We start from the raw sequence: 22,649 nt of genomic DNA, 5'->3' as shown, positions 1-22,649 counted from the left end.
CTTCAGTATTTTGTTTATTTCTGTTTTTTTTTTTTTCAGGATTTGGAAAGTGAAAGTGGTTAAATGTGTCTGTGTTTTATAAATGAGTACCACAGACGAAAAACAGTCCAAGTCCAAATTTCAGACTGACCCCTCCACGAAAAGGCCTTGTTGTCTTGAACCCTTATCTATCATTTATATATTATGGATCAATAGTGTGGACTTATACTGTTATTCGTCTGTGGTACTCAAATATTGAACCAATGTTAAAAGTACTAACAAGAGCTTGTGACTAAATAAATAACTATTTTGCGTCTGTTGGAATGAAGGTTCTTTCATATTCTGCAAACTGCCTACAACTGCTACAGTTTTTCTCATTTTCATTTTATTTTTTTCTTTAACCTGTACTACTGTAGGGATTATTAGGCAAGATTATGATGTCAATTAGCCAGAAATCAAATGCAACCCCGACTCGCCAGCGAATCGAATACACATTTAATTCCTATCTACTTGCATCTCATTAACGTCCAATTGAAGACGTGAGTCACTTAGCCTGTCAATATACACATAGTTTCCACTCGGAATGAAGCGATTTGAAACTATGTACATACTGTGTATCTTATCATAAAAACGTCTATCTGAAGACGTGAGTTACGAATACCTGGTATGAATAAATACTGTGTTACAGTTCCCCCCAATATAAAACAAATCAAATACACACAGACGGAATCAAAGAATAGTCCAGAGATTTGTTTAGATTGTACCAGCAAAATGAGATATTTATTATATCGAAATACTGTTACAAAAATACTTGCACCTGGTCGTGTGCAATCATTCATTCAAAATAACACCACATAGCAAATGAACGAGCGCGTCAACAGGTATTTAGTGGAGACATGAGCTTCAGCTAAATAAACTGTTGTGCATTGAAAATATATATTTTGCCAGGCCGGTGTGAGTCCTACTGTTGATAACTCGCGCGGTGAAGCGGAGTTAGTCAATGGTAGTACACAATTAAATTCGATCTGGTCAAAATTATATTACAATTATAGCTTCGTTCTGTTTAAAACACGTAGCAAAGAATAGATAGTATAGTTTTAGGAAGAAGAAAGAGGGAAGAGGCGCGAGGAGAGGCTCTGGTTGGCGTCACTTTCAGATTTAAATGACAAAACTAAGTCAAAAGGTAGCTAACCCTATCATTAGTTATCATGTCGTTCTGGGAGCTCGAAAGTCAAACACATCTTTGACCAACCTTTTGATGATGAAACCTCAGCGGCGCTCGGAAACTGGATACCAGGGTAAAGTTGACAAATAGTTTCCAGCGCTGCACGTGAGTGTAACTTTACTCGTCCTTCTTTGGTTAAAGTATAAAGTATAGAAAAGTCGATCAAATCGTTTCATATGGAAACCCACAAGTTGTTAGCAGACGGGACTCGCTCTAAGTCCTAGTGTGGTTTCGCGGAGGTGCAGCCCACCGGCTGCCCGTAAAAGAACGCACCGGCTGATGTGGTTCAGCCAGCGTCTCGACCAAAATGAGCAACGTGTCTTGGGTGACACACGTTATATTGAAAAGGGGTCTCAAACTAAATTAGGCGTTTTCCTTTGTCTAACTCCAAATCCAGTTTTAACCAGTTTTAGTTGGAGTCAACAGAATTGTTTATCCAGCTTTTACGGCCCACAGGAAGAGGGAAAGACGCTGTCCTGTGCACCTATCACTCTCTCCTTATCGCTGGCCTAATCGCTAAGGAATCTTCTCTTTCAGATGTGTGCGCACACACACACACACACGTGCGCACCAACGCACACACATTTCCTCTCATTTGACGGACATGTTCACTCTGGTCTCAACGCAGTGGTTAGAACATAGGTAGAACAAAGAGGAGAAACAGTAATAATAACATTTGAGGACAGGTGTCCTACACATTCATTTATAGCGTTGCGTGGGTGTTTGCAGCCCAGAATCGTTTAAGGCAGTGTGTATGCGTGTTGTAATCCAATTCCACGCAGATCTGTTTGCGTGTTGATTTGTGAGTCTGTTTCTTGGTTGAACGGTTTCTTGCGTGCCAGCCCATCTCCTGCTTAAGCACTTAAAAAGGCAAAAGGGGTCGCTGGGAGGTTGAGGCGTCCTGGTTGCTTAGTCAGTGTAAACATCAAACTGGTGTGTGTGTGGTGAACCAGTGATTTAGTGCCAAGAGGGATGTCACCCTCCCCCTGTTGGTTTTGGTCCTCTAAATTATACTCACTCAAGAGGAACCGGTTTGGGGGGGGTGTTGCATTGGTACATATTGGCATAATGTTAATTTCAATTTCTTGGTACCCCCAAGACTACACTACCTATACTCCAGGTATTATTATTATTATTATTATTATTTTAATTACATCCATTATTATTATTTGTTGTTATTATTATTGTTATAATTATTTGGGGTCAAGTCCGATGGGGCAAAGATCCCTTATTGTTCGTACAGCAACGCAGATCGGCTGAGGCTGCCAAAACTTGCAGTTCTGGCTTAACTGTGCAGTCGTTTTTTGCAAAACTTGGCAATATGGTAGAGGGCTATGCTACTTTAAACGGTGAGGCCCACAACCATTGGCCAAAGGGTGGCGCTTTAGCACTCAAGTGAAAATTCGAATATAAAAAAGGTATAGCTCATGAACCTGACAGTCAGTGGACTCCCTCTTTACCAAGCGTTTCCACCTTGTAGGTTCTGCCTCGCGTAGAACATACACGCCCGTTTAATCTAACGTGATGATGTTTATGGTCGCTATCGGAACACGTTACTAACATGTTTCAAATGAACAGATCTACAAGATAACAGCGTGTCTGTTGTGCACCGCGTTACACTTGTAGATCAGCTTATTTTGGCAAGCAAGCCCCTATACGATGGATCCACTTGTTAATAAAGTAGCAATCTGTAGGATATCCTTTTTCTCACGTATAATGAGAAAGAAGTTAATTGATTTAAGTTTGACCTCAAGACTAAAGGCTAATACAACTTGGCAAGAATATTATAAAAGCCATTTATATTGAACAATTGCTCACTCATTCCCCTTTGCAGATGTAGTGTTTCGCTGGTAGCGGGGATTGAACCCCATTCTCCCACTCGCCAGACCGACACACAACCTGTTGTGCCAACAGGGCTGAGCCTGATTGGCAGGGCTGTTGTGGGCCGGGTCTTGATATCTTTCATCAGAGCTTATGATTATTATTTGATTAATATCATATCAATGTCGTATGTCGGAATGACTGGGGAAATGGATCAAATCTGGACACACAACACAGCTATAATTTCTTTGTCAGATGTTAAGTCCACTGATGCGTTCTTGTGATGATATGTCGTCATGAAATATTAAATGATTCACGGGACATTTGGAGTTACCGAGGCATGCATGTCTGGCGTTCATGTTGTGATCAATATACAGTAGCCTACAGTATAGCCCTATTGGCCCCACAGCCGATCAGCCTAAGTTTTAAGCCATGCTCTGCAAGCCAGCTCTCCTCCAAAGGTGAGATATGAGCAGGCTGCCTCATTGGGAACAGATGCACGACCATTTTGTCGTGGTATTTATATAAGTAACACATTCTACAAGCTTTGAACTGAGCAGATTGAGCAGATTGGCCAAACCATCTTTAAAACGGCCACATGTTGCATTTCTTTCACCATAGTAAATGCTACTTTCATGGACTGAAGAGGGCAGTTTTTTTACAGACGGGTAAAGGGGCAGGGGCTGAAGCCTATGCACGTGCCTTCCTTTTCTTAGCGGTCACCAGCGGACCTAGAATACAGTACGACATGAAGTGACCACATTTATACTCCTGTTCACTGTGAGAAGTGTTTTGGGGGTCTTCTCCTGGCTGGCAGGCCGGCCGGAGGATTGACATTAAAGATGTGGATTGATCCATCATGACATGCTGTGGTCTCACTCTTTCTATACCAACACCTCTTAGTGCAGCGACACATTCCCATGATGACAGTCTGTTAAGATGTGATCTTTATTGTCTGTATATATGTAAACGATAAACCCTTATTCTGAAGTGCCACACCGGAAGTACCAGATATGCCTGTTACCCAATGTGTTTATAATGACGCTGCTAATAAAGATGCTCAAGTTTTTATGGTCACAAGCTGAATGTAAGTGTTGAGTCCTCATTATTTTCCTCCGTTATGTTTGTTTAGTCCGACTAGCTCCAGGCTATCTAGACTCTTCCTTATCGCTGTAATGGCAGCTCTGCTAACACAGAGTATCTGATATTTTTGTAACCTCGAAAAGAACAACTAAAAACAAGAAAGAATGATATGAGACCTTTATTAATTCAATTAAATAACATTTTACAGAAAATATACAATATTCAAAATTGGCCAAATTATCACCTATCTAAGAAAGGATTAGAAATTAATTTTCACGATATGGAACAGTGTCAAACAAAATGTAATGACTCAAATCCTACTGCTTGGCGCGGGGGGGGGGGGGGGGGGGGGGCATTTTAAATATATATATATTCTTTTTGGGGCGGTCAATAGTTCAAACATGATTTGTTGGGGGTGTCTCCAGTTCAGTTATTAAGGGGCCAAGCTAAATGGCCTATGGTCCCTTATTGTAGTTGTCTGTTTTTAAGGGGCTGCGCCCGAAGTGCCTGGCCCCTTAAAAACAAAATGCATTTCTGGCTTAACCGTGCAGTCGGGTTTCGTTAAACTTGGCAATATGGTAGAGGGGTGAGAACGCAAAGCCCACGGCCATTGGCCAAAGGGTGGCGCTATAGCACTCAATCGAAAATGCAAACTTTGAACAGGCATAGCTCATGAACCGTTTGACCGAGCCAACAATAAAACTTCGATAGACATATGCGTCTCCTGATGTCGAACAACTTTTGTGTTCTGACTTTTGACCTCTGACCCTGGCTAATGCTACATTCACATGGAATCAGGCAAGCAGTAGATGGCAAACCGGAAGTCATTTTAGTGGACGGGAGCAGGACGGTAAACGGAACAGGACGGCACGGCAGCCTGGCAGTCAGATCCGGCGACGGTAGCGGCAGACGGCATCAATGTTAAAATATTAAATATTTTTTACCGTGCATTCCAGCAGATTTTGCTGTTTGCCGCTTGCCTGATTCCATGTGAATGCATTAGATCAGTGAAGATCACCCACTATTTTGAATTATACATATTTTCTTATGTCAGCGCTCCAGGCCAAACCATGCAGTTGTTTTTCACGAAATGTGGCATTATGGTAGAGGGCTATGTCACCCTGCTTAGACAAAAAGCCCACAACCATTGGCCAAAGGGTGGCGCTATAGCACTCAATTGAAAAACAGCCATAGATCATGAACTGCCAGCTCATGAACCGCCAGTAATAATTACTAGGTAATTACTAATAGGTACTAATTTAGACTCCCTGATGTCCAGTCAAAGACAAAGTTTTCAAAATGACAAATTACAAAGTACTGTTTCCTTTTAATATCAATGCATCATGGATTCAAATTGTCAAAAGTGCAAAAAGCTGATCTACAAGCTCAAAGCGTGTTACACCGCAACATGAGGTTGTAGATCGTCTATTTGAAGATTCGAAGGCAGTTGCAAAACGCATGCATCCATCTATCTATCTATCTATCTATCTATCTATCTATCTATCTATCTATCTATCTATCTATCTATCTATCTATGATTCAGTGACAGTTACACACCCCCACCAGCAGGAGGCGAAAGGCATTTAGGCAACAGTGCCTGGTTTATTTTCTTGCGCATGCGTGGAAATCCTTTGACCCGGAAGTGCTTGTTTGCATCACGTCACGTGGCTGCGTCTAGTTTTCCATTACGGCGATGGCGTCGTTTGTTGAACAAGTCAAACATGTTGTCGTGCCTCTCGGGAATTGTTGATGTTTGTGCCTTTATTACACATTCTATATTACAGTAGGAACAGAAAGCTTGGTGGAAATGTCTCCTAAAGGAGGTCAAAAGCGTCAAATGGAGTCTGTACGGCTGAAGATAAATGAACAGCTAGCGTCGGTGGGAGAGGAGATATTGTTTGTTGTGGACAAACAGCAGCGTGGCGCTGCTGATGTTTGTAGTGTGGAGCTTAGCGTTAGAGTGTTTGTGTTGGAGCGCCTCAGCGCGGTGGGAGAGTTCATGGTCAACCTCTTCCAGAAAGAGATGGAGACACTAGAAACTCTGCTGGAGACACAAAACAAACGGCTGGACATTGATTTTGATATGGACATCGATCTACACACTGCAGGTTAGTAGACTCTGAACAACACCAGCTTAGCTACAAGCAGGCCTGGAATTTCATCCTTTTAGGGGCAAGGCCACTTGGCCTTTAGTGTGGTCAACTTTTGTGCCAGGGCATGAAGGCCATCAATTAAAAAAATATTTTCCAGAACAGCTGCTTCTTAAATAAATAATCACAGCTTTAAATAACAAAATATAAGTAGCTACTCTGTTGTAAAATATTGTAAACATGTTTTGGGGACCCAGTCCAGAGATGAAAATCATAATGAAATGGCCTAGGACCCTGTCAGGCTGTCACCCTAGGCTAATTAATATACACTTAATTTGGGGGTCCTTGAAATTTAAATGGCTGAGGATCAGTGGGTTAAACTGTGAGTTAATTCACATAAAATACAATGACAGCCTACATAACTTTTGAATAAGGGCTTGGTTTAGAAAAGCCTATATTTTCTGCTAAACTAATATATTGAATAACATGGCATTGTAGAGAGGTTAGTGACATAAGATCATTTCTCCGTTGTGGGGCTGCACCGCTGCAGGACTGAGGACTCTTGCAGTAAGTCAACACAAAGTGAAAGTGCAGCTTCAAATCAGTTTTTTGTTCTTACCTGGAGACAGTATGTGCTGTGCACAGGGGAACAATTGTTTAATTATATCCATGGTGTCTTTCTGTCGCTATCCATAATGCGACGCAAAAGTACATTTATGTTGGTTTTGGTGGGCTATATAGATTCGGTAGATCATCTCTCCTCCTCCTTGTATGGACAGCCACGCTGTTTCGCATTAGACAAAAATAAATCAGCTGGACCATGTCCGACCAGCGACCAACGTTAATGCATGTGACGTAGGACCGCCACACTGTCGCAACTGTAGAAAACATTATTTTGTTTTGAGGTATAGTTGCAGTTTGACCGGATAGCTAGATTAGCTACACTAGTAGGCAGCGTGTGGGCTAAATGCCCTCTGTTTACTCTGTCAGTGCGTGTATTTGTGGCGCGGAGGAGGAGGCGTGCGGGTGTGGGTTGTGCTTGTGTGTGTGTGCGCGTCATGACGACCAGCAGCAGCGGGGGTAGTTATTAAGGCAAGTACCGCAAAATAATCAAACCACTTTGCAAATGGCAACACAACTACAACACAGATTTGTTCTGCGCGGGACGTGAGGGGAACATTGGTACCGTAATGACTGGAAAATTGCGCAGAGGAAAAACGGTAAAATGAACTTCTGTGGGCGCCGGTCGGGGCACCGCGGCCACTGTGGCCGTATGGGCATATACTTTTTCGAGGGGCACACGGCCAAAGAGAGGGGCAACGACGGCCGTGGCCGCCGTGAAATTCCTGCCCTGGCTACAAGTAGCATTAAGCTAGCTGAACTGAACTACATTTACCAGTAGTTATACTAGCCCTGAAACATGTTGTTCATACTCCATATCCAACAGAAAAAAGGTGCAAAGAGGAATTGTAATTCAACGAAAAAATATGTAGGCCTATTATGTTACACAAAAGTCCACTTGAATAATCAAACTGAAAAGGTCAAATTAATAGCTCCAAAATAATAATAATAATTCGTATGCTAGTAAGTAGTTATGAAATAAGGTCAAAAACTGTATGCCAGCCTCACCAAACATTTTCCATTGTTCTCAAAAGGCATGTCAAGAGACCTTAAACAGGCTACCCCACTTCCTCTCCCACTGAGCCTTTCAAAATAAAATACAAGTTACAATTCACTGTTCCAGACTCACTGCAGAGGAGCTTTTACTTTGAAGGGGAGACATTATAAAGGAAGTGCAAAGGGGCTCACTAAATTGACATGACATACTAAGTTTCTAATCAGAGGTGGAGGCTTCTATTAATCCAAATTATAACTATATTTTCCAAAACAATATTTGATATATATGAAAATAAACATTATGAAAGAAGTGAACAAATAAATAAAACAAAAATGGCGCCAACACATGTCATGACACAACTGAAGCCAGTTTTACGCAATCGCTACATTTACATGGAAAACGTGTACATAAACATTCAGATTTCAAACAAAGTCCTCACCACATGTGCCACGGGTGTTAGAAATTTGCTGGTATTAGGGGCACGGTGGCACAGTTGGTAGTGCTGTCGCCTCACAGCTAGAAGGTCCTGGGTTCGATTCCCGCTAGGGACGCTGTGGGTGCTGGCGGCGTGTTTCCCCCTCCGCGTCATCAGTGCCCATACCCGAGCGGGGTTGGCGAAAGGGCCTTTCTGTGTGGAGTTTGCATGTTCTCCCTTGCATGTTCTCCCTTGCATGTTCTCCCTGTGTCCCCTAGGGTAGGTACTCTCACAAAAACATGCAGTAATCCTGGTCTCTAAACTGCCTCCCCCTGGCCAGCCTGATGGAGGGGTAACTAAGGAACTGGTTGGAATAACGTGTTCCTTCCACATGCTACGTCCAACCAGGGAAACTCCCCCCTGTCAGGTGTAAAGGAGCAACTTGGACACTCAGGCATGAAGGAAGCACGAGTTCAAGTCCGTTGCTCTCCCCATGTCCCCCATATATGGGGACTAGGTTGGCGGAGGGTGTGTAGAGCCCAGGATCACATTAGATAATTGACACAGGGGTAAAACATTATAAAAAAAAGAAATTTGCTGGTACAGCGATTAGCATTGCTGCATCCCGCGTTGTTTAATAAAAAGCATTTTTATCCGAGCACCCCTACTACTTTTCTCAAACGGGGTTCGTTTGGGAAATTCACAGTTGCACACCGGGAACGCACTCGCCTATTTGTCTGTATTGGCTGTGCGGTCAGCGTGCCTATATCGAACACACCCAGTGCCACACTCCTCCCGACCGATAGGGGCGCGTAGTTGAAAGCCAATGGCAAAAAAACCCAGCTTGGATAAAAATGCCTTTTATTACACAACGCGGGATGCAGCAATGCTAATCGCTGTACCAGTACATTTCTAACACCCGTGGCACATGTGAGTACTTTATATTTGAAATCTGAATGTTTATGTACACGTTTGCTCTGTAAATGTAGCGATCGTGTAAAACAGGCGGAAGTTAAGCCTGTGAACCATGGCTATAGTTATACTAGCCCTAGAATGTCTGTGATCATACATAAATTACATTTATTCCTGTATACACAGCCATAGATCGGATGCCTCCGCTCCCAGTGAGCAAGGAGACTTAAATGTGCTCCACGCTCCGGACAATATGTCCTCTAGTTTCACAACCATGTAAAAGTTCTAAGGGCGAGGGGTCCGGAATGACAGCTGGACTTCCCTTTATGACAGTCACTCGCAGGGCAGGGTTTTCTGCTGCAGCCTAGGCTCCAGAGTCGGAGGCACGGCGTGCAGAGTGCCTTTTTAAATCCATTCTCTGCAGGTGTAAGAAATTAATTAATATCAAACCGAAAGAGCGCGTATTACATTCTAAAAGACAAGTGTAGGTTACATTAATGAAAAACACATCGGTTAAATAATGTCGGCATCGGTGTCACAAATGACGGATACATCGGTGAGACCGATGTCGGGCTCTACTCACAACGCCTTGCTCTGTGAGGCATTGTGAAGAGACTCAAGACATTTTTAAAACGATGGTTATCCTGACAAAACAAATAGGAGAATAAATGTCATCTTTGAGTTGACAAAAGCACTTTGAGTTGCTCTGCTGATGCTACCTTCGCTCTCCTCCTTCTGTCTGTGTGTAAAGAGGTTTCATCTGAATATGAGGAGAGGAGATCCAGTCTGGTCCAGGAGGAACCACAACCTCCACAGATTAAAGAGGAACAACAGGAGAGGAGTTCCAGTCTGGTCCAGGAGGAACCACACCCTCCACAGATTAAAGAAGAAAAACAGGAGAGGAGATCCAGTCTGGTCCAGGAGGAACCACAACCTCCACAGATTAAAGATGAACAGGAAGATGAGACTGGTGAGTCAACTTTGACATTACTACGTAGGAATATGTGGTGCAAGACTCTCTCAGGTAAAACAAATGTATGTAATGTAATTATATTAGTGTTATTCTAACAAGACTAAAGGGTCATTCAGCAACTGTAACGATTAAGATATAATTTGGTAACTCATGGGAGTGCAGGTCTTTTTTCCGACATACAAATAGCCGACGGGGCAATGGTCCGAAATACCGTCTTTTTACTCCAACGGTCCGACATGATATTAGCCAGACAGAAGTTCCCGCAATAGTCCGAAAACCGTAGTTTAGACGAGGCAATGTTTAGACGAGGCAATAGTCCGACACGGGAGACCGAGCGTGCAGCGCACAACGGCAACGCAAGTGACTGCGTGCGTGCGGAGGCAACGCAAGTGAGTGTGCGTGCGTGTGTGGGCGCGGCGCACACACGTGTGTGTGTGCATGTGCGTGTGTGTGTGTGTGTGTGTGTGTGTGTGAGAGAGAGAGAGGGGGAGGAAGAGAGAGAGAGAGAGAGGGGAGAGAGAGAGGGGGGGGGGAGTGAGGGAGATGCGTGTGTGTGTGAGAGAGAGGGGGGGAGGAAGAGAGAGAGGGGGGGGGAGAGTGAGGGAGATGCGTGTGTGTGTGTGCGTGTGTGTGTGTGAGAGAGAGAGGGGGGAGAGTGAGGGAGGTGTGTGTGTGTGTGTGTGTGTGTGTGTGTGTGTGTGTGTGTGTGTGTGTGTGTGTGTGTGTGTGTGTGTGTGTGTGTGTGTGTGTGGGGGGGGGGAGGAAGAGAGAGGGATAGTGAGGGAGATGCGTGTGTGTGTGTGTGTGAGAGAGAGGGGGGAGGAAGAGAGAGAGAGGGGGGAGAGTGAGGGAGATGCGTGTGTGTGTGTGAGTGAGAGAGAGAGAGAGGGGGGAGGGAGATGCGTGTGTGTGTGTGAGAGAGAGAGAGGGGGAGGAAGAGAGAGAGAGAGGGGGGGAATGAGAGAGAGAGAGGGGGGAGATAGGAAGAGAGAAGAATATAGGGATGTGAAGAAATTATAATCCAGCGTGATTCATAGCGACATAATACATACCAAATTCACAGTTGCACACCGGGAACGCATTCGCCTATTTGTCTGTATTGGCAGTGCGGTCAGCGTGCCTATATCGAACACACCCAGTGCCACACTCCTCCCGACAGATAGGGGCGCGTAGTTGAAAGCCAATGGCAAAAAAACCCAGCTTGGATAAAAATGCCTTTTATTACACAACACGGGATGCAGCAATGCTAATCGCTGTACCAGTACATTTCTAACACCCGTGGCACATGTGAGTACTTTATATTTGAAATCTGAATGTTTATGTACACGTTTGCTCTGTAAATGTAGCGATCGTGTAAAACAGGCGGAAGTTAAGCCATGACGCTCGTGAAGTACGAGCATCATGTGAACCATGGCTATAGTTATACTATCCCTAGAATGTCTGTGATCATACATAAATTACATATATTCCTGTATACACAGCCATAAATCGGATGCCTCCGCTCCCAGTGAGCAAGGAGACATGGGCGGCATAAATGTGCTCCACGCTCCGGAGTGAGATATTGTCCTCTAGTTTCACAACCATGTAAAAGTTCTAAGGGCGAGGGGTCCGGAATGACAGCTGGACTTCCCTTTATGACAGTCACTCGCAGGGCAGGGTTTTCTGCTGCAGCCTAGGCTCCAGAGTCGGAGGCACGGCGTGCAGAGTGCCTTTTTAAATCCATTCTCTGCAGCTGTAAGAAATTAATTAATATCAATCCGAAAGAGCGCGTATTACATTCTAAAAGACAAGTGTAGGTAACATTAATGAAAAACACATCGGTGAAATAATGTCGGCATCGGTGCCACAAATGACGGATACATCGGTGAGACCGATGTCGGGCTCTACTCACAACGCCTTGCTCTGTGAGGCATTGTGAAGAGACTCGAGACATTTTTTAAACGATGGTTATCCTGACAAAACAAATAGGAGAATAAATGTCATCTTTGTGTTGACAAAAGCACTTGAGTTGCTCTGCTGATGCTACCTTCGCTCTCCTCCTTCTGTCTGTGTGTAAAGAGGTTTCATCTGAATATGAGGAGAGGAGATCCAGTCTGGTCCAGGAGGAACCACACCCTCCACAGATTAAAGAGGAACAACAGGTGAGGAGTTCCAGTCTGGTCCAGGAGGAACCACACCCTCCACAGATTAAAGAGGAACAACAGGTGAGGAGTTCCAGTCTGGTCCTGGAGGAACCACACCCTCCACAGATTAAAGAGGAACAACAGGTGAGGAGTTCCAGTCTGGTCCTGGAGGAACCACACCCTCCACAGATTAAAGATCAACAACAGGAGAGGAGATCCAGTCTGGTCCTGGAGGAACCACAACCTCCACAGATTAAAGATGAACAGGAAGATGAGACTGGTGAGTCAACTTTGACATTACTACGTAGGAATATGTGGTGCAAGACTCTCAGGTAAAACGAATGTATGTAATGTAATTATATTAGTGTTATTCTAACAAGACTAAAGGGTCATTCAGCAACTGTAACGATAAAGATATAATTTGGTAACTCATGGTCCCCCAAAAGACAGACAGACATACAGCATGTTGTTTCCGCTCGTGCTGCTACAAAAGTATAGTTTTATACTTAAAGTATAAGTTTGAACCCATAATCATGTATTGATCATGTAAGATTTTTGGCATAAATTGTGAGGAAAAAAGAAAGAAGAAATAACTTGTGTGTGCGTGAGACCATTTAAAGCACGAGACATGGTACGTGCACCACTGGACCACTCAAAGGGTTAAGTGATCTGTCCAGGAAGGTTCTAATCATCAATCAGCACCAGACACAGTGATGGATTCTTGAGCCACAATGGTTCTGTAGGCTCCACCTGGGCAACGGTGGTTCTGTAGGCTCCACCTGGGAAAACGTGGTGCTGCAGGCTCCACCTGGGCAACGGTGGTGCTGCAGGCTCCACCTGGGCAACGGTGGTTCTGTAGGCTCCACCTGGGCAACGGTGGTTCTGCAGGCTCCACCTGGGCAACGGTGGTGCTGCAGGCTCCACCTGGGCAACGGTGGTGCTGCAGGCTCCACCTGAGCAACGGTGGTACTGCAGAGTCCACATGGGCAACGGTGGTGCTGCAGGCTCCACCTGGGCAACGGTGGTGCTGCAGGCTCCGCTTGCAGCTTGAATGGCCCTCCTAAAGGCCTCACCGTGGGGTTGTTGGGCTTCCTCTTCACGGAAGACACAGGCTGGGGCGCCAACCCATACTGCTCCCGGGTGCCGTCCACATTCCGGCTATCACCCGTCTCTCCGGTGGTCACCAGATTATTCCTGGTTGTTCAGTAAACCTTTTTTGAATGATAAGTACAAGTTGTTTTTACTGGTGATTTCCACAGAGCACCACAGGGAGAGGTCTACAGTATCTAGAGAGATGGCCTCCAAAAGACATTCAACATTGTCAGAGGAACAGCCAGAGGTGGACCAGAGACGTGGACTGTTTGATGCGAAGATGAAACCTGTAGTAAAGTTGTACCGTATAGGTATGTGCTGTTTACTTACTTACATACAGGGATATTTCACTTTCAAAATAATTGTGGGTAATGTTATCGTCTACTCAGGCTTTTTGTGAACACTTTGGACAGTTTTGAATTTGCTCAATTCAGTATTTAGATATTTTATATTCATTTTTATCAGACAAGCCCATTGTAACTTCATACTCCATTTTAACCATCGTAGATACACAGAAAACACCCATCCCTGGTTCTAGTGACTGATATTGTCCTTCCTTAGAGAGGGACAGCCATAGCTGAATGGGTAGAGAGCCCATCTAGGAAACAGAATGTACCACAGTGATGTTGTTAGGTCTGCAGTGGGTCCCAGGACCCACGGGTGAGAGTCCTAATATAAATGGTATTTTTTGAGAAATTGTAATTGTTTGATATTATTGCATTCATACAAATGTAGTCAAGGTAGTCAAGTTCCTTAAGGGAAATTAGGTCCTAATTTTGTATATCATTACTTCAAAATGGATCAAATCAATGGTATACAATACTAGCTCCTCGATCAGATAAAACGTCAAGTTTTCTGACACGACTTCTTTAACATAGTGAATAAATGCTTTGAAAACCCCCTCTTGTATATGAAACCAAATACACACAATAAATCAAATAATGAATTGCATTTTTATAATGAATTGCATTTTCATAGCACTTTTCCAAGTGGTCAAAGCACTTTACAATTCATTCATACATTGGGAGGTGAAGCGGCTAACAGTCGACGCCAGGGTCCTCACTTCCCACATTCAGACACCAATGGTGGCGAGCTCACACCAACCAACTCATTGGAGGCAATGTAGGGTTCAGTGTCTTGCCCAAGGACACTTCGACATGTGGACAGGAGGAGCCGGGATTCGAACCGCCGACCCAGGGATCATTGGATGACCTGCTCTACCTCCTGAACCACAGCCGCCCACGATGAGTTCCAAACCTGTATTTAGATTGTGCGAGCATATGCGATATTTATTTTATCAAATCCAAGTCACAATACATTCATAGCCGTCAGGTTTTTCACGTAACAATAAACACAGCAAACGGGCACATCGTAAAATAATTCCCCTGGGGCATGAGCCGAAGATAATTATCCACGCACGTTGTTTGGCTGATAAAAATTGGGATTGCGCGTGCCGTTGCTTATTCGGTAAAGGCATGCGAATAAAGCAAGGGCGCATAGATCCCAATCTATCAGACACACAACTGTAGCTCCGCTTAAATCAAAACCACATTGCAAGGAAAATTAAAACAAGAAGGAAAAGGGGAAAGAAAGATTAAAAATAGTTTGTTTAAACTTCAAGAGAAAAGCTGGTGCACAGGGTTGTTGGTGAGCTAAGATAAATCAGAATTATGACACTGACTTCGCTGATGACATCGTGCTTATCAGTCAATCATTGGAGTCAATCAAGAGCTCAGGCTCTCCTTCAGTCTCTTGAGCAGGCCTCCAACTGTGTTGGTCTTTATCTCAACGAGACGAAAACTGAATACGTAAATATATGCAAATCCAACAATAACCACATTATAAAAACACTTAACAACACTCCTCTGAAACAGGTTGATGACTACAAGTATTTGGGTTCATATATATCTTTCAAACTAGGAAGGGTATGGCCTGGTCAGCCTGCAATGACATGCATAAGATCTGGTCATCCCAGCTTAGTAAGATGTTAAGTAAAAATATTTAGGACGACCGTTGAGCCGATTCTACTCTATGGCTCCGAGACATGGACACGTTCAAAGAAACTAGAGAAACGGTTGGATGGCACTTACACCCGCCTTCTAATGAGAGCGCAAAATCTTTCTTGGAAGAGCCACCCATCGACTAATCTAATATACGGCTACCTTCCCCGTGTTTCTTCACTAGTCCGATCCAGAAGAACACAGTTTGCTACAGAGCTGACAATGAGGTTATATCTTCCCTTCTTCTCTGGAGTCCTGCCTCAAAGCAGACCAGAGATAGAACACTGTCGTTCCCTGATGTCATCGCTAGGGACACAGGCATCAGTAAGCAGGAACTGGGGATGGCAATGAAGGACTGGAAAGTCTACCGTGATATTGTGAAATCCACGAAAAATGATGATGTTTTTCTCTCATCTTGACAGACATGCTCACTCATTTGTAATGACACATATCAGTAAGTAGAACATGATTTCATGTTCAGGATATTTTTAGGGCAGCCGCCCTACACATGCTGTCAGTGGTGCGTGCGTGTTTGTAGTATATGGGGAGCCAACGCATTTATATCCATTTCTGTGTGCATGTTGATTTTAGCGTGGCGACGCAAAGTCTCTCCGGAAGGTCATTCCTTGGTCAACTCAGGGGGTTCGTGCCAATCTCTCGCTCTCTCTCATTCCCTGGTTAAGCATTTCAAACCCCGTTTCCTGGCCTGGGGTCTGAAAAGGTTGATGTTGAAAACCTAATTGTTTACACAGCCTGTAAACAGTGGTGGTCCGTGTGATAATTCAGGGGGGGATGCCATAAGAGATAGCTAACCCCCCTCCCCCCTGTGGTTTTGCGCTTCCTGATTATACCCACTCAGGAAGGGTGGCCTGGGGGGGGGGGGGGGGTGGCCTGGGGGGGTTGCATTGGTTGAACTCTTGCTTCATGACATTCCACTGTTCAACACAACTGGCATAATATTAATTTCAGCATCTCAGGGCGTCAGGCTACACAAATCATGCATCAACTAAAGATTGAGACCTGGAGTCACCGCTACACACTATGATATGTATGACATGTTTGTTGAAACTTCCAACAACCTGTTTTAGTTTGTGCCAATTATGTTTTTCAGTTATCTTTTTTTGTTTTGTGTAGTGTTATTTTGTCATATAACTAAAAATACATCGCATGGATGCACCTGGGACGTATCCTCAGTGATGTATCCTGAGGTCAACAGGGTTTCGGGTCTACCATCATCATACCCCTCACTCAGGCGACCCAGCCGGGGTTGATCAAATCCCGACTTATGTCCCAGTAGCTACCCTCGATCAGTCCATCAGGGAATGAGAAAGGCCATACAATCCGTTGCTCCGGAACTACTCTGCCGGGACTGGGAGATCCAAATTCTGGCGCGTGGAAGGACTAGGCTCTGTGGGTTGACTCCTGTCCGGGCCCCTCCTACGTCTCGCCAGGTCCACTCCTGCTCTCACCAGGCCCAGGACCTGTGCGTTGCACCAGACTCCCAGCACCAGGCACTTCATTCAGGAGTGGTGGATTATAATGGCCCTCCTAAAGGCCTCACCAAGGTTTGTTGGGCTTCCTCCTCACGGAGGACACAGGCTGGGGCGCTAACCCGTACTGCTCACCCAGGTGCCGTCTACATTCCGGCTGGCACCCGTCTCTCCGGTGGTCACCAGACTATACCCGGTTGTCACAGTCTATTCCTATGAGTCACTATAAATAGAATACCTCAGACTCCCAGCACCAGGCACTTCATTCAGGAGTGGTGGATTATATATCATAAACTTCTGTTGAACACTTGTTACTTAATTGTAACTATTCAAATGCAACATTATATTCAATACAAACAAAATATGACAAGTACAAGTACAAGAATGACTAATCTTTACTTGGACAAGTGAGTAAATGTTCTTGTCCAAATGTGGCTCAAATGTCAAGCCCTGAAAACTATCTGTGATGATGTTCCTCCAAAAATGAAAAGTTCAAACATTAAATGTTTTTCTCTCTTTGTGTATTTTTTCTAGCCGTCCCGCACCTCCCTGTGTGTAAAGAGGAAGTTGTCACTGAACAACAGGAGAGGAGCTCCAGTCTGGTCCAGGAGGAACCACAACCACCACAGATTAAAGAGGAACAAGAGGAGCTACTTCAAAGACCAATGGAGGCTGATGGGTCAACGTTGACATTACAAGCAGTGAAAAGTGAAGATGATCATGATGATGAAAACAGAGAGACAGAGCCTGTAGCCGGCACCTCAACTGAACACATGAAAACACAAGCTGATGTAGAGGACTGTGGAACATCACAACCAACTAGTGACGACCAGCTCCTCTCTTCACACTGTTCTGTATCTGACACTGAAGACAGTGATGAGTGGCAGGAGACCAGTGAAGGTCAGTCAACTTTAAACACACTGAAATCACACAAGAAACGACATGTGGAAGGACAAAGATTGTCTGGATATAGTTTAGATTAATTAAATAAAGTGAAATGGTCTCAGTTCATCCATAATGTGATCATTAACAGGTGATCTGTCCAATGCCAGACAACCAGTGACCATTAACATTTGAATCGCTGCATTTGAATGCAGCGATTATATTGTATAGTGAATTAAGCACCAGCCATCATTTGCCTATTTGCATTTTAACCAGGGGAAAGAATGTGGGTTGGTTCATTATTTAGCATTTGGAGAAAAAAAGCTGTTGCTGTTATTGTGTCTCTGTTGTTAATAATTAACCATGTAATCATAATATGATTATTATAAGAATAATGACATATCCTGATAATACATTACACTACATGGACACATGTTTCTACACATATGCAGATTCCACTGTAAATACAGTTAAGAAATCAAATAAAAACAATGTGGCTATGAGACTTTGAGGATTTGGAAATAGAGTACTTTGTTGTTAGGCCTTGCAGGTGAAAACAATGTTTTCAAAAAAATAATTGGATAATTTAGATAGTTAATTTGATATCCCAACACACAAAGAAGATACAAATAAGAGTACAGAAGGTGTTATAAATTATATATATTTTAAGTCAAGCTGATGATACATACATGATCCAATAGGCTACTGTTCACCCTGGCATTTTGTGTTGTATTTTAAATAATAACATACTAACTCTGACTGTGATCATTTCACAATGCATTTAGGCAAATATATAAAGTACATTGTATGGTATAGATAACATTTTAGTATAATGTATACATATAACAGTGCAGGCGTCCAATGCCCCCCACCCCCTGTTAGGTTGTGATTGGTGGAGGGGATTCTATTGTTCTCCACTTTGACCAATCCACCTCAGGCTCTCTAGTATAAGAAGAGTGTGTAGTTCTCCACAACTCCTCCAGGGTATCATTCATTTCAGATCTGACTGTGGACTCCAGACTTCAGGTGAAGATGAACTCTCTCAACCCCAGGAACAATTCTGCTCAACAGGATGATCACCAAGACCTCTGTAAGTTACTTTATGGATATACAGCATGTCGTAATATGTCATAATATTAGACTAAGACAAAATGTGTTCATAACGGTTTAGCCTTCTTAACTATAGAACACTAACCCTAGAACACCTAACAAACGGGAGACAATAACAGTCTGTTGTATAGGCTACATATAATTTGTGCCATGAGGGAGTGCCAGGAGAGATAGCGAGTGAAACTGTAAAATCAAATGATAAATGGTTGGTAAAATTGTCATTTATGTACATTAACGTCAAATGAGTTGCAAATCAATGAAGTAACTCTAAATAATGTCTGTTTCCAATTCAGTGTTGCATCATCAGTTTGGCTTCCCTGTTCTACCAGAGGTGAATGAACAACAAAGCTTGACTAAACAAAAATGCCACTGCTGTGATCAGTGTGGTAAACAATTCCCTAAAATGACCAAACTTAAAATACACCAGCGAATTCACACTGGTGAGAAACCCTATGGATGTGATGTGTGTGGACAACACTTCTCTCGAATGGACATCCTTAAAAGCCACCAGAGAATTCACACTGGAGAGAAACCATATGGATGTGATCAGTGTGGAAAACAATTTGCTCGAAAGGACAAACTTAAAAGCCATCAGAAGGTTCACACTGGAGAGAAAGCCTATGGATGTGATCAGTGTGGACAACACTTCTCTCAAATGGCAAGCCTTAAAAGCCACCAGAGAATTCACACAGGAGAGAAACCCTATGCATGTGATCAGTGTGGACAACACTTCTCTCATATGGCAAGCCTTAAACGCCACCAGAGAATTCACACTGGAGAGAAACCCTAATCATTCTGATGTGTGTGGAAAAGCATTTTGTAATTCAATAATGTTTGAATTTCCAGGTTGTACACACTGAATTTAATCTGTTCTCTTCTGTTCAGTTAATTCACGCCATGAACGCACATATATATGAAATATAAATCAGTTTGGTGTTACATATGCTTCATTAGAGCGGCTGAGAAACACTAGCCAAGTGTTGCATGATGAGCATTATGGTATTTTTTAAGCAATTGTCTATTAAGAAGGGTAATATAATAAACCACAAGTTGATTTGTTGATTAATTGTAAGTAAACTTAACACACTGTTTATGTACTATGTATCATTCACTGAGTCAATTATTTTCAGAGAAAGTACAGGAAAGAACAGTATACTTTTGTCTTGTAGCCTCTTAGACCAAATGTATTGTGTTCTGCCATTGTGCTGATTTCCTACATCTTTCTATCTAGATTCTGCTTCATTACATTCATTACATCTGACCTTACCATGTTTATTATTGTCATCCTTTTCTTATGCTGCATTGTCTTTGCGGAGCATAACCACTTACATTTAGCTGCAGGCAGAAATCTCAGGTGTCTCAAGTTTCAATGTTAATTGTATTCTCAATGATATTGTTTCTCCATAATGTGACCTGTAGATTTGCTGTAGGTTACATTTAGATTATATGTATTTTGTCCACAATTTTTGCCATGGTGTGTTACTTTTCTTAGTAGGCTACATAATTAACAATTACACTATAGTGACACATTTGTTTATTCCTTTATGTCCCTGTTGTAAATAATGTAAATAATGGTTGTGCAGTCACAAATAAAGACAAACATTCAAAGTTGAGAGGTGTTTTTAGCTTGAGTTTATAAGAGTACATTGTTTTAATTTCAATAACCATTTGGAAGGCAATATTGTAATGTAGGAGCACAACAGTTTTGCAAGACTAACTAAGATGTTCTTATGAACAACCACATACTATTTTATTAACACAATATCACAAACATCTGTTCCTTCACCAAAGCTGAATTGATTTGGAGCAATCATGTGCAAATTAGGTGTCTATAGGGACCTGATTGCCCAATATATCTAATGGTTCTGCTTGAATAACAAGAGGGAGATGAGAGGAACTCATTCAAACAAGGACATTAATAGAGTTTGGTTTTAAATGTAATGCAAAAGTAAATCACCACAGGACATGAAGAATAGTTGCTCGAGACAGCATAGATCAGAATTGTATCATGCCTAGAATATATACATGAAACACTGTCAAACTGGCCTTTAGCTGGCTTTAAAGTTGTAACAAAACAAAAGGTGAATACATCTTGTATAGGCCCTACATCTTGTATTTTCTAATTAAGTCAGTGTCATACATCTCCATGCTCATTTTGTTTGATTGACTAATGTAAGGTCAAACATGTAAACATCACATTATACAGTAAGACGTTTAAGCTACAATTTACAATTACAATTTACAATTTAGGCATTTAGCAGACGCTCTTAATCCAGAACGATTTACATTAAGCAAGAACAAAAAATATCACATAAAAAAGCATTTATCATGAAACATGCGTATCGTAAGCTAAGAACGTAACAGTGGAATATCTATATAATGAAACTATACATATATACTATACTATGATATACATATGCACTATGATGTGCTATGACTACATACAATGCAATTATAGTGCTGTCTACATAACATGCTATAAGTCTGTATCAAATGATATCTAAGTCTACAGAAATGCTATCTAAGGGGGTAGGGTAAGTGCTATGGGCCATGATGGAGTCTGAAAAGGTGGGTTTTCAGACTACGGCGGAAGATTGGGAGTGATGCTGCAGTTTTGACTGCAACGGGAAGTGCATTCCACAGTTTTGGAGCCAGAAAGGAGAAGAGTTTGGGACGTGTGGAGCGTTGTCCCAGCGTTTTTAGTGAGGGTACTTCCAGCTTCCTGGGTTGGCTGATCTGAGTGTGCGGGAGGGTTTGTAGGGTTCAATCATACTTGCAAGATATGGGGGAGCCATACCTTTGGTTGCTTTGAATGCCAGCATCAGAGTTTTGTATTCTGTGCGGGCAGCGACCGGGAGCCAGTGGAGGGAGCGGAGTAGGGGGGAGACATGTGAGAAGCTAAATGGATAAGTACCAATATATTCAAAATGTGGGAATTTAAACATGTACTTTTTTGTAATAACATGATCCAGTACGAGTCCCAATGGAGAGTGTCTGGTAGATGTTAAGCAAAATACTCCTTTAAGGTTTTAAAAGTGTATTATAAAGCAGCAGCATTTAGTTTGTATGCACCACATATCTAGAACAAACTTACAGAAAACAGCAGATATGCTGCCACCCTTTAGGTTTTTTTATCACAATAAAATATGTTTTGTTTCCCCCAGCCTTGAATGAGGGTTTCCTCTTTCTTGTGTAATTGTACTTTTTACTTGTTTTAGTTCATCGTTATGATGTTATATTTGTGTTTCCTGATTTGTGCAAAGCACATCAAACTTTATATAAATAATTAGGATAATCATAATGTTTTCTTGTACTGGATATAGTTTAGATTCATTAAATAAAGTAAAATGGTCTCAGTTCATCCATAATGTGATCATTAACAGGTGATCTGTCCAATGCCAGACAACCAGTGACCATTAACATTTGAATCGCTGCATTTGAAGCACCAGCCATCATAATTTGCCTATTTGCATTTTAACCAGGGGGAAGAATGTGGGTTGGTTCATTATTTAGCATTTGGAGAAAAAAAGCTGTTGCTGTTATTGTGTCTCTGTTGTTAATAATTAACCATGTAATCATAATATGATTATTATAAGAATAATGACACATGGACACATGTTTCTACACATATGCAGATTCCACTGTAAATAAAGTTAAGACATCAAATAAAAACAATAGAGCACAATGTGGCTATGAGACTTTGAGGATTTGGAAATAGAGTACTTTGTTGTTAGGCCTTGAACATCGTTTGTAGTAAAAATGCAGGTGAAAACAATGTTTTCAAAACAATAATTGGATAATTTAGATAGTTAATTTGATATCCCAACACACAAAGA

The 22,649-nt window shown here is 42.5% G+C and overlaps 1 protein-coding gene across 1 annotated transcript; it reads left to right on the top strand.

The window, feature by feature from the left end:
• Positions 1 to 5,915: 5,915 nt before the first annotated feature.
• Positions 5,916 to 20,387, top strand: LOC306919410 (uncharacterized protein; the record flags this gene model as incomplete). Its single annotated transcript, XM_079532196.1, has 7 exons — positions 5,916 to 6,216; positions 9,895 to 10,113; positions 12,175 to 12,519; positions 13,499 to 13,642; positions 17,356 to 17,721; positions 18,704 to 18,793; positions 19,107 to 20,387. 7 exons carry the CDS (start codon positions 5,916 to 5,918, stop codon positions 19,601 to 19,603), a joined length of 1,962 nt encoding a protein of 653 aa, XP_079388322.1. The 3' UTR covers positions 19,604 to 20,387.
• Positions 20,388 to 22,649: the final 2,262 nt, after the last annotated feature.

This window comes from Electrona antarctica, assembly GCF_951216825.1.
Source record: "Electrona antarctica genome assembly, contig: scaffold_25, whole genome shotgun sequence".
Classification (NCBI taxonomy): Eukaryota; Metazoa; Chordata; class Actinopteri; order Myctophiformes; family Myctophidae; genus Electrona; species Electrona antarctica.
The sequence above is the reverse complement of the archived record's forward strand: the minus strand, read 5'-3'. Positions and strand labels throughout refer to the sequence as shown.